The following is a 13,837-nucleotide window of genomic DNA, read 5'->3' as shown; positions in this document are numbered from 1 at the left end:
GTAGGTGTGTGCCATCAATTTTCAGAGGCAAGCAACAAATTTCCTGCCTGATGGGCACTGACATTTTGGTTTTCACCAGTTTGTGCTGCAAGCAGAAGGATCTGGTGAGTGATGGGGCACCTCTGGCCAGGATGAAAAGTCTTCTGTCCAGGATGAGAACGAGGAAGAGCTCCTCAGCCCAAAGGCTGCTTCAGTGAAGTGAGATTCACAAAGACTTTTGGTGGCTGATGGAGTCACAGAGGCTCTTGCAGGGTGAAGATGTATTCATCTGAACCTCTGCTCATCTTTCTAAAATAAATTTGGCTGTAAGAAGTTGCAAAATGACTCTTGTTTTCTTTCATAAGATATTGAATCTGCCAGATAAATTTCCAAATGAAAGCCAAACTTGCTTTGTATTGGCATCATGACACACAGTGTGCAAGTGGTCTTTAAAAGAAAGACTCGGACTTCTCTGTAACATTTTGCTGGAAAAGTTTCCTTGGAGCTGAGGGAAATAAAAGCAAAAAAGGGCCTACAAAATTACTTCAGCTTGAAACAGACATGCACGTGAAAATTTTCTTTAACACTCCATTAGAAGAGAAAAATTAATTGCTCTATTTGATTATATTTCTTCTAGGGAGCAGCCAAACCATGAACAGGTAGGTCTCAACATTGAAAACCTCTTGCTTCGTGGATGTACAATCAGAAATACTGAGGCTGCAGTAGGAATCGTTATATATGCAGGTAAGATGTACTTTTTATTTAGGTAAACTGAGAACTTCCCTGTAAATATCCTTAAAAAAATAACTATATAGTCTAATATTGCAACATAATATGACATTTTGTTTTAAAAACTGGTAGTGCACAGAAAAGGTGTATAACTTTTTTTTTAAGGTACTACTTATCCATCTCCAAAGCCAGCAAGTCTTGCACTGGGTCTTTGGCAAGTGACAGTATCCTTGTGCATGTCAAATATCTTGTAAAAATATCCAGACAAGTAAAAAATTGCTCAGGTGTATTTAACCCTCAGCTCTTGCTATATTACTAATTCCATCTGTCATAAAATCTACACAGCTGCCCTAAGGGAGGTCTCACTGGCTCCTCAGGGTAGAAACTGGAGCAGCTAAAGAGCTAATTAGGAAAAAAAAAAAGTCATCTGTGAATTTCATTCATCCATTCAATCTGTGCCAGTGCCAGCACGCAGGAGGAAGTGAGGCAGCAGCTGGAGGTGGCAGAAAAGGCAGCAGCAGCTCAGGTTTGTGCTGACACAGACAGAGTGTGTCTGTGCAACCACGAACTTCATGCAGGAGACATGGACAAAGAGAGGCAGTGTTGGTGCCCAGACCAAATGCAGCAGTGGCAGGTTCAGCAGTGGGTCACTTTATCTGTTCCTCAGCATCTTTTACCTTTGGAGTGTTACCACTGCTTTTACTCAGTGAGCATGATTTATCATTGGCTTTGCCAGCTGTGTCCTCTTCTGCATCAGATAGAGTGTATCAGCTTCCTTCTTCTTTGCAGATTAAATAAAAGTCAATTAAAGCACAATAATTAATCCCATTAGCTATTATTATCTTTCCAGTAGAGTTATATTAACTAGTTATGCCTAATCAGCAGCAAGGGGTTCAGGGTTGAGCCACCTAAGAGAAAAGAGAAGTTACGCCTTTATGAGAGTCATTTAGCTTAGATTAATCTCCACAGCCTGGCACAATTTTCCTGACAACAGACTGTCTGTTTCATTGCTCCACAACTGGACTCTGAATGTCTGCAGCTCCCAAATGTTTCCAAGGCAGCTTTGCCTTTGCAGGTCTCTCACTGTGTGTCTCTGTGAACACCACATGCAAGGGTGGCGCCCACTGGGCAGAGGAGGAGAGCCAGAGCCAAACTCTGTAATCCTTTTTTTTTCCAAAGCAGCTACTGTATAAAAATCTCAGTGGGGATCATTCCTGATATAATTGGAGTAATTTATCTTCCCTTCTCCTGTTGCAGTTCCTCATTTTCTCCTGTTTAGCTCAGATTTCCCAGTATGTTCCCTTCATCAGCAGCACAGATCCTAATGTGGATCTGCATTTATGTTATTTAAGCTGCCAGTAGAAAAGGTTGGAGTTTTAAAGTTTTACCCAAGACATGGTGGTTTTCATATGAGTAGGTCTTCAAATCAATTTCCAACTGAGTTCTTATTGTTAATGTCAACATAAAAGTTTTGGGGTTTTTTTTCCCTAAAATTAGACTGGCTTCAGTCAGTATCAGCCTCATTTCTAGGATTCTTTGACATTGATTATACTCTGGCTTTTAATCATGGTCTGTGACCTTTTCTGAACAATCAAGATCAGTCACATAATAAGATGGCACACTTTCCATTTTTATGACTCTATTACTCCTCAAACTTTCTTTCTAATGGGAGCCTTTGTGAGGAGTGCAGCCATCACTTAGTGCAATTGCTTGGTCTGTGCAGTTCCCATCTGACCCGAGGACAGTTCTACTTTTCATGGCTACCCAAATTGTTCTACACAAAGCAATAGCATAAAACACAAAAACCTCATTACAGAGTGACAGCCAATGTAGTTTTCTCATTCTGATTGGGACAGCAGTAAGAATTATATGCTTTTCATATACTAAAGTGCCAGAAAATTTTAGATGAGCCCATCAGCATCTAGAAATAGAGACAAGGTACCAATAGGGGGGTAGGTGAGGTGCTGTGCTTTACAGCACAGGAAAGCGTGAGGATTAGAGGAGAACAAAGCTGTTTATTTCTTATATTTCTGATTTTCTGGTCCTTAGAAGGTGATAACTGTTACAGAACTGTTCTTTTCCTGATGATCACCTGAAGTGGAAAGGAATGGTAGAACTGATATTTGGACATAAGCTCATCACGATTTCTTCCTGAAATAAATTCATCAACACTTCTTTGAGGGCTTTCTGGGAGGGATTAGAGGGCTTTGGCTTGTTTTGATTTCAATACAGAGCATTCCATTACACCTGACATAAAAGAAAAGTGTGGAATAAGATTCACACAGCTGCTGGAGGAACAGAAATGCAAGCAGCAGTGCTGTCCCCTTCAGTGTAGCTCTGTGGTTAAGAGATTTTACTCATCAAAGGGAAGGCTTAGGGTTTGTTCTGAGTTCAGCCTGTATGGGAGTGAGCACAAATCTCCTGCCTGTACACTGAATAGCTGCCTAAGTGGAACAAGAGGCTTTGTGCTTATGTGTGAGTTGGAAGGACAGAAGCACTGGTAGCATAAACTGGTCCCACTGACACAGCTCCAGGTTTTGTAAATAATTACATATCCATTGGAATATTAAGCCAGGATCCCCAGCTCTTGAGTGAATGTCCTGAACATAAGGCTGGAGACTAATTTTCTCTCTAGCTCCCTTCTTAATTAATAACCACTGATGTAAACCTGGAATGAATCCAGCAGGTGTGATTGAACTGCACCTAACTTCCAGTTCTTGAGTTAAATCACTTCCCTAGAGAAACCTAAAAGGCAGTTTGGAAAACAGTCCTTGTCACACACATCATGCACATACAAATGAAAACTAAATACAAGCCTGCAGGGTCTGTGTTTTCAGGGAAAAGGACTGCAGAAATAAACATAAAATATACAAATCAATATAACAACAGATGGTGTCCAGATATCCCAGTTGTGGAGCCACAATTTAGATAACATTAATAGAACTGAAAAAGTAATTTCTGCTTCTTGACTTCTTGCAGCACTCCTTTTTTTTTTCATTATTATTATTATAGCTGCTCATCTCTATCTCACTAAGTTTAAGGATTGGGGATTTTTTTATTTCTCATATGACTGTTTTGTCAGCACTTTACAATCAAATAATGAAAAGCTAAATATTACTGTTTTTCACTGACTTGTTGAATTTTATTTAATATACAAAATGTATCTAGTGGCTTTTGAATTGCTGCTGAAAAATATTCAAATCTAGGTTTCAGGAATCTGTATAGCACCTAAACAATTTGTTCATAAAATTCAAGAATATAATACTACCATTCATTTTCTTGTTCTTCTTGTGGATATTTGGCTTTGATATTTTATATAAACCTTATGATCCTACTTAATCTGCTATCATTGGGACAGAAAAATGTATATGACAGCTGAAACCTGTGATATAATGGAGGTGTTTGGTAAACTGCAATATTTAGACTCTGTCAAATAGGAAGATGGACAAGGAAAGTTCTGAATGTCAACATTAGTCAGCCTGCCCTCAGCTGGGGGGAGAATACTTTTTTAAAAACCAGACCAAAATGCAAACTATTACATAACCATGATAATATCATTTGTGTTTGGAAGGTCATGAGACGAAGGCCATGCTGAACAACAGCGGCCCTCGCTACAAGCGCAGCAGGATCGAGCAGAGGATGAACAGGGACATTTTCTCATGTGTGGGACTCCTGCTTGTGATGTGCCTTGTTGGAGCTGTAGGTATGAACCACTGACAAAAATCTATTTCCCAAATGGTGATTAAAATGGATGTTACAGACATGAGATCTACAGCTGAATGCTCTTGGGGTCTTTAGGCTCCTTGGTCTTTCCAATGAGTTAAAATGGCAAATCTGAGCAATTCAGGTGAAGAAAACGTGGCTATAAATGTTTCAGATAAGATTCATCCCCACCATTGTATCAAACATGTAAAGCAAGAGAAAGCCATCCTGTAGGACTTGTAGGAATCATTGTAGGAATGGATATTTGTCAGCTGAGATTTTCCTTCCCTCCTGAGGGGGTGTTTGTTCCTTGTGCATAGCAGCAAAAGTTAAATGATTTTGCTTTACTTTCATTTCAGTAGTGTCTTCCTCTGATATGTTTGGGAGTGGTATTAATCAGAGCAGAGACACACAATTTAGAACCCATGAGCTGCTCTTAACTAATTCATTCAGTTTACATCCTCCACAGCTTGCTTCCTTCTCAAAAGCCCCTTTACATCAGGCTGTGAAATGGATTAATTGCTTGTGTTGGAATATCCTGCATTTTTCTGGGGTCCTTGCAGGTGACCACGTGTGAATTTATTAACTGGTGTTTGGTAACTGACTGGAGTTTACTGGACTGGTAATCTCACAAGGATCATCTTCACTGTGTGCAAGCACCTGCTTGCCTTGCAGCTCTGATGGCAATCTGTCCCAGGCAGGCCAGAATTAACAGGATCTCATAATTCAGAGCAAAGGACCAAATTTTAAGTGTACTGACTTTTGAATAGGGCAATGCTTTAAGGAGATGACAGGGGCTCCCATGAGCCCCTTTTCCTTTTAATGGATCTTGTTTCAGTGCCAGCTTACTCAGTGCTACTGCTCTGATTTAGCAACAGCCAAATCAAGTTTTCCTGTGCCTGCCCTGGAGGAATGTCATGTGGCACCAGTCAGTCATCAGGTGGGATGCCATGGGAAGTAAGGACCATCCAAAACAGATGAACAACTGAACAGGCTTGATCACTGCTTTAGCATCACTGCTTCATGTTGCAGTGGGACTTTTGGCACCAAAATGGGATTTCACTTTCACAACTGAGATCTGTGTGAACGAGAGATTTTATTTTCCTTGTTCCCTGGCTGCTGTCATGTGAATTTAGAGACTTGCCTTGTCTGGTGTGTAGGGGCTCTTGAGTAATAAAGTCCTTCAATTTAAGAAGTCTGAGATGAAAAAAATCAGCATTTGAAAAATAATTTATCTAGTCAGGTTAAAACAAAATATTCTTCGTCTAAGTTAAACATGTAAAAGCATAAAAAGTCCATTACCTTTCAGCCATCCCAAATGTCCAGAGACTCTGCCATGAGTTGTTGCTTTGCAGCCTCTGAATTTAGGGTTCTAGGAAAAAGTATCACTGATGGATCAGTTATCAGAATTGTTCATGCACACAGTGATAAATTGGGGTAAGAAGTGGCTTGTAGAGCAGAGTTCTCCTTGTTCAGATGTGACTGTGGTCTGAAGCAGCCAGAGAGCATTGCTGAAATAATTTGAATATTTTTGGCAGCATTTCAGTAGGCAGATGCTGCAAAACAACTGCTTGGTTAACTGCTGTTAATGGAAGTTTGATTTGAGCTGGACTGATAGAGGTTTTGGCATCTGAACAAATTATGCAATGAGGAAAACCAAGTTGTTTGCCTTAGCTCTGTGGGAAGCTTCTGATGCTGTAAATTTAGTACCCTCCTTTACAAAAGTTTATTTCAATAAGGAAAGTATGGAAAGTGGTAAAACAATTGTGATGGGATGCTGTTAAGTCCTGGAACAGAGGCTTTGTTGTAGCAGTGCAATGATATCTACTGCTGGTATTTAAAACACAGAGGGAGAAGCAGTTTGAGGTATGATTTAATTGAAGGAATGTAAAGATGAGTGGCCCAGACTGAATTTAGGGGATTTGTCAACTCTTAGCAAAGACAGACTGAAACCAAGAATGGTCAGGGAGGATAAGAAATATTTTAGTTTGTCTATATACAAAGATTCTAAGGTTTACTTCTGTGAGAGGAAAAAGAGTCTTCAGCTCTGAGGATTTTTATGGATAGGTGATAGAGATGGAGTCTTCCAGCAGGGAAACACAGAGTGAGAAAAGATATGTGCAGAGCTAAGAGCTGTGGGAAACACCTGATGAAGCAGAGGTGAATGAAAATATCCCTGAATACTCCTTTGTCACTTACATATCAATCATGTGCATGTGCTGCAGAGCTCTGCAGGTGCTCTGCATTCTCCAAAAGATTTGCAGCATTGCTTGGGGAGCATTGTTTTGGAAATGCTCTCTCTGTTTTGTTAGAGCAGTCCATATCTGCACATTTCAGAAGCTTTGTCCCTCACTCCACTGCCCAGCCCATTTCAGTCTTGTACCTCATTCCTACAGGGCATGGCATCTGGACAGGAAAGTTTTGGGAGCATCCACCTTACGATGTCCCAGACCAGAATGGCAATTTTGTGGCTCCAGTTCTTGCTGGTTTCTACATGTTCCTGACAATGATAATCCTGTTGCAGGTAAAAGACAAAAACCTCTCTGTTACCTCCACAGAAGAAGCTACGCAAAATTGAGTATAATCGCTAATGAACAATTAATATCAATTAATAGCTGTGCAGTGCCTTCTTAATCCTACTTGAAAATATTGCTAGGAGTGTTTCAAACCAGCCAAGTGTGAAATAATGTTTCTTTTTTCTTTTTTTTTTTCTTTCTAACTTCATATTTTCTTGCTATTGAAACCCCACAAGGATACACATGTACAATATCTTTAACTCAGAATATCTAGCAAACGCAAAAAAGATATTTACATCTAAATGCCAGCTTTTTTTTTTCTGCCTATATCCAGAATTCCAAAATAAGAAGGCCACTTAGCAGCTCAGAAAAACAGTGAAACAAAAATTGCCATTTGCCAGTGGGGAATAATAACTAGGTATGGTTCATCTGGTCTAGGAAAGAAGCTAAATTAGAAGTAGGATACTTGTATATCTGAGTGTGATTAAGCCTAATTGGGAAAGAATATTTTATTGGGTGAGGGAAAAAATTACATTTGCTTTTCAGATTTCTTGATGTCAGCACTGAGATTTAAGTGGACAGAATTTCTTTAATATTAACAAAATTTGAATATAACTTTCAGAGCTGCTCAGAGATTCCTTGGGGGATTACTCTTCATTACTGAAACAGAATATTTGTGCATCTTAAGAATTCATTATTCTTTGAGGGCAAGGAAGCTTGTGGGTGGGAAGTGTTGTGTGCAAAGTAATGGTTTGTGAAACTTTTCTGCACTAAGAGTCTGTGCTAGTCCATCCTTTCAGAGTTTCAGAAGGGTAAGAGGGAGAATGATCCTATGTCCAGAAAATGTGTTTTGTAAGGGCATCCTATGAAAGACCCACCATTGAATTTAGTACTCTAGGAATTGAGTCTTATGTTTGCCACTTATCCCTGTTTCTCCATCACAATTGTGTGCAGGAATTTTTTTCACCCCTGAATTCATCAGTCCTAAAATAAGTCTCTAGGAAGAGCTGTTTCTTTGGAAATCATTCAACCTGTGCCAGGACTAATTGCCTGTAGAAAGCAGTGAAATTTATCTCACCCCTCACTGAGAATTTAAACTTTCTTTCAGATTTTAATCCCCATATCTCTTTATGTGTCAATTGAATTGGTCAAACTGGGCCAAGTCTTCTTAATTCACAATGACATTGACCTGTATGATGAAGAAGCAGATTTGCCCATCCAGTGCCGTGCCCTCACCATTACTGAAGACCTTGGACAGATCCAGTACATCTTCTCAGACAAAACTGGGACACTAACAGAAAATAAAATGGTATTTCGACGCTGTACTATTGATGGAATTGAGTTTTCCCATCAGGAAAATGGTGAGAGACAGTTTTTTATACTTGATTTTTTTGTCTGAACAATTAAATGTCATTAATTTAAATATTAATACCTAATCATACTGAGCCCTCTGATCAAATGTAGAGTTTTGTGGAATAGTCACTTTTTTGTGGGAGACTGCTGTTACAGAGATTCACAAAAGTGAAGGTGTTTTAAATTATTCAGAAGGCAGATGGGAAAGGTTTTCCAGATCCCTCTGCAGGCACCTCCAGGATCTGCCCTGCATTCAAAGAGAACACTTTCTCTTTCATTTCTAAATGAACACCGGACAACCTTTTTTATAAGCTCACAAACTGATGCTAGTTAATATTTAAACTCAGTGGGTCCAAGAGTAATTATTTCTGTGACTATGTAAACGTACACTTCTGTGTGATATGAAAAATACAGGTACTCATTTCCTGGAGTGGATCCTGGCTGCAGTCCGGGTCTGGAGGATCGTGGCACTCGTGCTCTGAATTCATGGTGTTGACTCAGGCTCCTTCTTCGTCATTACTTTCATGCTCTGTGTAGTGGAAAGGATCCTGTTAAGCTGGCAAGCAGCTGCCAAAAAGATGTGTTTGTCCTGTGACTGAAAACATTAGCAGATTTGTGAATTACCATATTTCACTCTCCTGTTCCAACTGCAAAAAGCAGCTGAAGAGACAGAACATTAAGAGAAGCCCATAAAAGTGACTGATCACTTTGAAAACACATTTTTATTTTCTTGCAATAATGACAGTGGCAATTGCCAGAAACTGCTGGACAGTGGGCAGTGAAATTTTTCTGGTGATGGCTTTTGAAATGTTTTGGCTTTGGTTTAGTTTGTTTCAGGTTTTTTAACTGATCAAGGAATTCCTCTCAAACAATGAAAAAAAAAAAAAAAATCAGTGAAGAATCAGAAGCCAGGTTTCATTTTTCTTTTACAGACAGGCGACTGAAAACACAGAGAGAGCTGGATTTAGACAATGTGGATTTTGCAAAGCTTCAGCACTTCACTCTTCCTCCCATGAATCTGGAGAGACCAGCCACCTACAAGCCCAACACCATGAGGCCTTTGAGGAGGTGCCAGAGCGACCGGGCGCATTCCAAGGGCCACACCAGGAGCAGGTCCGTGGGTCGGCGTGACAGCAGCCAGTCCCAGGTGGCCTTCAGCAGCCCCATCGTGAGTACCAGCAGCCTGGGCCAACACCTTCTAACTTACCCCACCTGCTGCTTTTGGGATGGAAAGCTGTGGGAACCCGAAAGATAAATCTCCACTGACTCAAGAGGGTTTGATTCACAGCCTTAGAGATGTCTAGATTGGTGTGAAAGGAAGGTACACAGACATTGAACAGAGAAATCATAAGCTTCTGTTTCTATAGAATATGCCTTGAGTAAGAAAGTGTATTAGATAAGATGATGAAGGGTTTTATAGTGTAGTATTGATTTGTGGAACAAACAAACTCCACAACTTTTGTGAAAGTTGTAAAGCCGGTATGTTTATTACAGCGCTGAATGCATGTGGGAATTGTTCCCCTAAAATGACATGTGTGCCTCTGGGAGCTCCAGATTCTTTTTTATCTCCCTCTCAAATACATATGCATGCAATTTCACAATAGGTCCATACATATTCATTCTACTGATTTCAAGTGACATTTGCCGCTAATTTTTTTTTATCCGAAAGAATCTCTGGGTCAGGAGTCAGACCAAACAGCTATGTTTGCAAGCTACAGATCTAACTCAAAGATGTACATTTCACCTAAATCAAAATGGATTTCTACTCTGGAAAATTTCAGTGTCTCAGTATTGTGGTTTGAATAGAATAAGCTAAGAGTTATAAGAGAGCTAAATGTTATAACAGAGACATATGTGTGTGCATGTAACAAGACCTTATTGGACAAAACTATCCACATTGCAGCAGAAAGAAGTCAAGGGGACAGGTTAGAAAAGCAAAACACTCTGTGGCGAGTTTTCTGTCCATTGGATTAGAAAGTTATATACTGTCTGCAACAAAGAACTTGTGACCATCTTAGACTGACTGCTTGCTGTCTTATAAATCTCATGGCCTTTGAGACTGATGTTATCTAAGCAATAAATCATTCTTAGTCTAATTGTGGTCCTGACCCTTCAATTAATGTGATAACAGCCACAGGTAGAGAGGAGAAATCCAAGCCTTGCTGGAGCTAAGAGAGGGAAGGGGGAGACAAAGAATCAGAGTCCTCAATTGGAGCGTGCAGGCTGCAGTCTGGGGGGAGCAGGATCTGTTGCAATTTAGGTCTGAAGCTTCCCAAATTCACCCACAGCCTAATTAAAGTCAGACTGTTCTGCTCTTCTTGAAAGTTTTTTAACAGACGTTTCAGACAAGGCTTTTGTGAACACTAAAAGGTCATACACTCTCAAAATTAGAATTCCAATTAAGGTTAAAGGCCTGGAAAACCCATCCAAATCTTTTTATTAAAAAAAATTAGTCTGATAAATGCAGAATTCTCAGAACTCTGCTGCAGTTGTTATAAGATTCTACTTACCTCATTCAGTTCTGCTGTCATGTAGTAAGTTCCACTCAGAACTCCTACTGTTCTTGGAATAAGGGAGTTCTGTAAGTTGTTATCCCAGTATTTTCCAGCCCAAACCTCATGAGTTGATGAGAACATCTCCATGGATTCTTGAGAGCCCATGAGCCATGACTTCTGAGAACTTCTTATAGGTCATGACTATTGAAGGATGATAAAGAAATTTCTTGCCAGTATATTTTCCAATTACATTTTTTACTGCCAAGCCTTTTCTTTTTCTTCTAGAAATAAACATTTTTTTTAATTCACTGTGAAGGAGTATCTGAGGAACTAGTATCAAATGCCTCTTTTGTAGAAAACCATTGAGCTGCTGTTATGGAAATAACCAGCCTTCGCTGCTCAAAGGTGTGACTCTAACTGGATAAATTGTTTTAATGTCCTATGACAATTGTGAAAATAGAAACATTTAGATATTGCACAGAGCCTGCCCTGTATGATCTTTAAATGAGACCTAGTACTATCCTTTGCCACCTGAGCCAATTCCCTATTAATAAAATGGGAATAATAAATTTTTGGTGTCTCTATAGTTCCTGCCCTTTGGAATTTGCGTCACCTCATCTGATGCATTTTTACTCTGCTACAAATCTGCAGCATCCTGAGTACTCCTGGTATACAGAGTGTGTTTGTAGACTTGTGTGTATGTCAGCAGAGAGAAGTTTGTAAGAAAAATCCATTTTTCAACACTGGAACATGACAGAAAATTAACATTTACTCTCTACCTTTAGGAGTTCTTATGAATTAAGGGATAGTACATTTCCTTCTAGATTTAATAGTTCCAATAAGTAGTGCCTTGCTATTAGAAATATTTAACAAAGATTTTCATTGTCTCATGGTCATCAGGTTTTCATGCCATCAAGTAGAAGAAATGCTATCAGGTTAATGAGGAAACCTTAAAACTGAATGGCACTAGCCATTTTTTATTGGCATTTTCACTAACAAAATTGTTAACATTGAAAAGATGGCAAATTTAAATGATTATCATCATTAGTGCTGTTTTATTCAGTTTTCTTTTTAGCTTAGTTAGGGTTTTTAATATATGTTCAGGCTGAAAATTCAGGTCAGCGCTGTTTTCACTTAATGTGAAAAAGATGAGAAAAATTGTTCTGATAAATATTGATTTTTTTTTTTATTGTTTTGTTTTTAAAACCTGTCTCTGATGCCACAATTAGCCTATCAATTTTTTCAATTTTTCCAGAGGAAACTTTTGAGTTCAGAAAGTTGCTGCTGAAGTGAAGTGCACAGTAGTGAATTTTCTGATTTTTAGTAGATCTCAAAAGGAATAAAATTCTGAGATCATCTTCGTTTTGAAGATGCATTTCCTTCTAATTATCTAGTGATGCAGCTTTTTGAAAGACACCATCTTTCCATAGATGTTAAGTACAAAAGGCATTTTCTAGGTCTAAATTCAAGAAGTCTATGAAGTTGCCAGTTATTCCTTGAGGACAAGAGTGAATGAAAATAATCCTGAGTAATTTCTCTTCCAGGAAAAGGACGTGACTCCTGATAGCAGGCTGCTGCGGCGAGTGCGAGAAGCTGCCCTCCAGACTGAGAGCTTCTCTCCTTTTATACACATGAAGACTTCCACATCCTTTACTGATTTTTTTCTTGCTCTTGCCATTTGCAACACGGTTCTGGTCTCCACAGCTACTAAGCCAAGACAAAGGGTAATCTAACTTTAAATACACAAGGAAAATGGGTCATGCTTCCATTTAACGACGTAGTGTCCAGTGAAAACTGAAGTGGTGAAAAATGCTTTGTTTGATTGTTGTCCTCTAGTTCCTTTACATTTTCTGTAATGTCTACTGCTTCCATGCCTGTGTATCCCTTCCTAGCTTGTCTTATAATGTTTGATGATAGCTAGGGCTACCCCAGGATCTGCACTTTTTCTGTTAGATTTTGTATTATATATGCTGTAAGAAGTTTGTTGAACACACTGGGTTTTCTCTGATCTGCCAGGCAATTGACAGAACTACAAGAGCTTCATTACATCTTTGCTTCAGAAGCAGAAATACAAATCACCATCAAATTTGGATGGCATCTCTCATATGACTTCTCTATTAAATCCTTCCACCACGGTTAAATGGAAGGAGAGGGGAAAAGGGGAATTTGCAGTTATTGTCATTTAGGTGCAGAAAAGTAGAGAGGGGTTTTGAGAAGGCTCTTGAAGTTCACATTTATTTATTTTTAACCTTTGTTTTTCTCCTATTTCTAGGTCACAATCCCACCACCAATAAAACCTTCAGGAATCACCCTGGAGAAGATTCATCAGATATTTCAAAGGCTAAAATTAGCAAGCCTTAGTCAATCTTTTTCATCATCTCAGTCTAGCTCACAGCTTGGTGCCAGCTTCAGTGCAAAGAACACCGAGGAGCCTCTTGCTGTGCCGGAGAGCTGTGACAATGACAATGACAACGACGGCTCTGCCAGCAGTGGGGGCCAGGAACTCCAGGACAAGGGCAGCACAGAGATTGGTGCTGCTTCCTTGGATGAAGTTTTTAGGTCTGCAACAAACATTTCTCTGCCAGCAGACTTTTGTTACGAGGCTGAGAGCCCGGACGAGGCAGCTCTGGTCTATGCTGCCCAGGCCTACGGCTTCATGCTGGTGTCGCGGACGCCCGAGCAGGTCACGGTGCAGCTGCCCCAGGGCACACTCCTGACCTTTGATATCCTCTACACCCTGGGGTTTGACTCAGTCAGGAAAAGGATGTCTGTAGTGGTGAGACACCCTCTAACCAAGGAGATTGTGGTCTACACAAAAGGCGCTGACTCTGTAATAATGGACCTGCTGGACAACTCCACCAAAGGTAATGAGCCAGGGAGGTTTTCTGTTGTGTCTCCTAACAAGAAGTGTGCTCTGGTCTTTTCTGCATGACATAGTATATCTAGATATTAGGAGTATAAAGAAAGAATAAGCTTTGTCTAGTATTATCCTTGCAGATCAGAACTGAGATATTTATTCAACTTCAGAAGGGCTTAGAATATGGAATGGGATAGTTAAAATTC

At 39.7% G+C, this 13,837-nt stretch overlaps 1 protein-coding gene across 1 annotated transcript in view; it reads left to right on the top strand.

The window, feature by feature from the left end:
• The window catches only part of ATP10B (ATPase phospholipid transporting 10B (putative)), a 42,365-nt gene that overhangs the window by 15,415 nt on the left and 13,113 nt on the right, over nucleotides 1-13,837 (top strand). The window contains exons 4-10 of the mRNA XM_066559932.1: nucleotides 617-723; nucleotides 4,280-4,411; nucleotides 6,807-6,934; nucleotides 8,035-8,287; nucleotides 9,212-9,447; nucleotides 12,319-12,498; nucleotides 13,047-13,638. Coding sequence (XP_066416029.1) covers nucleotides 617-723; nucleotides 4,280-4,411; nucleotides 6,807-6,934; nucleotides 8,035-8,287; nucleotides 9,212-9,447; nucleotides 12,319-12,498; nucleotides 13,047-13,638 — 1,628 coding nt within the window. The remainder of the gene's footprint in view (nucleotides 1-616; nucleotides 724-4,279; nucleotides 4,412-6,806; nucleotides 6,935-8,034; nucleotides 8,288-9,211; nucleotides 9,448-12,318; nucleotides 12,499-13,046; nucleotides 13,639-13,837) is intronic.

The sequence above is a fragment of the Molothrus aeneus genome, chromosome 15 (genome assembly GCF_037042795.1).
Source record: "Molothrus aeneus isolate 106 chromosome 15, BPBGC_Maene_1.0, whole genome shotgun sequence".
Taxonomy (NCBI): domain Eukaryota; kingdom Metazoa; phylum Chordata; class Aves; order Passeriformes; family Icteridae; genus Molothrus; species Molothrus aeneus.
The sequence above is the reverse complement of the archived record's forward strand: the minus strand, read 5'-3'. Positions and strand labels throughout refer to the sequence as shown.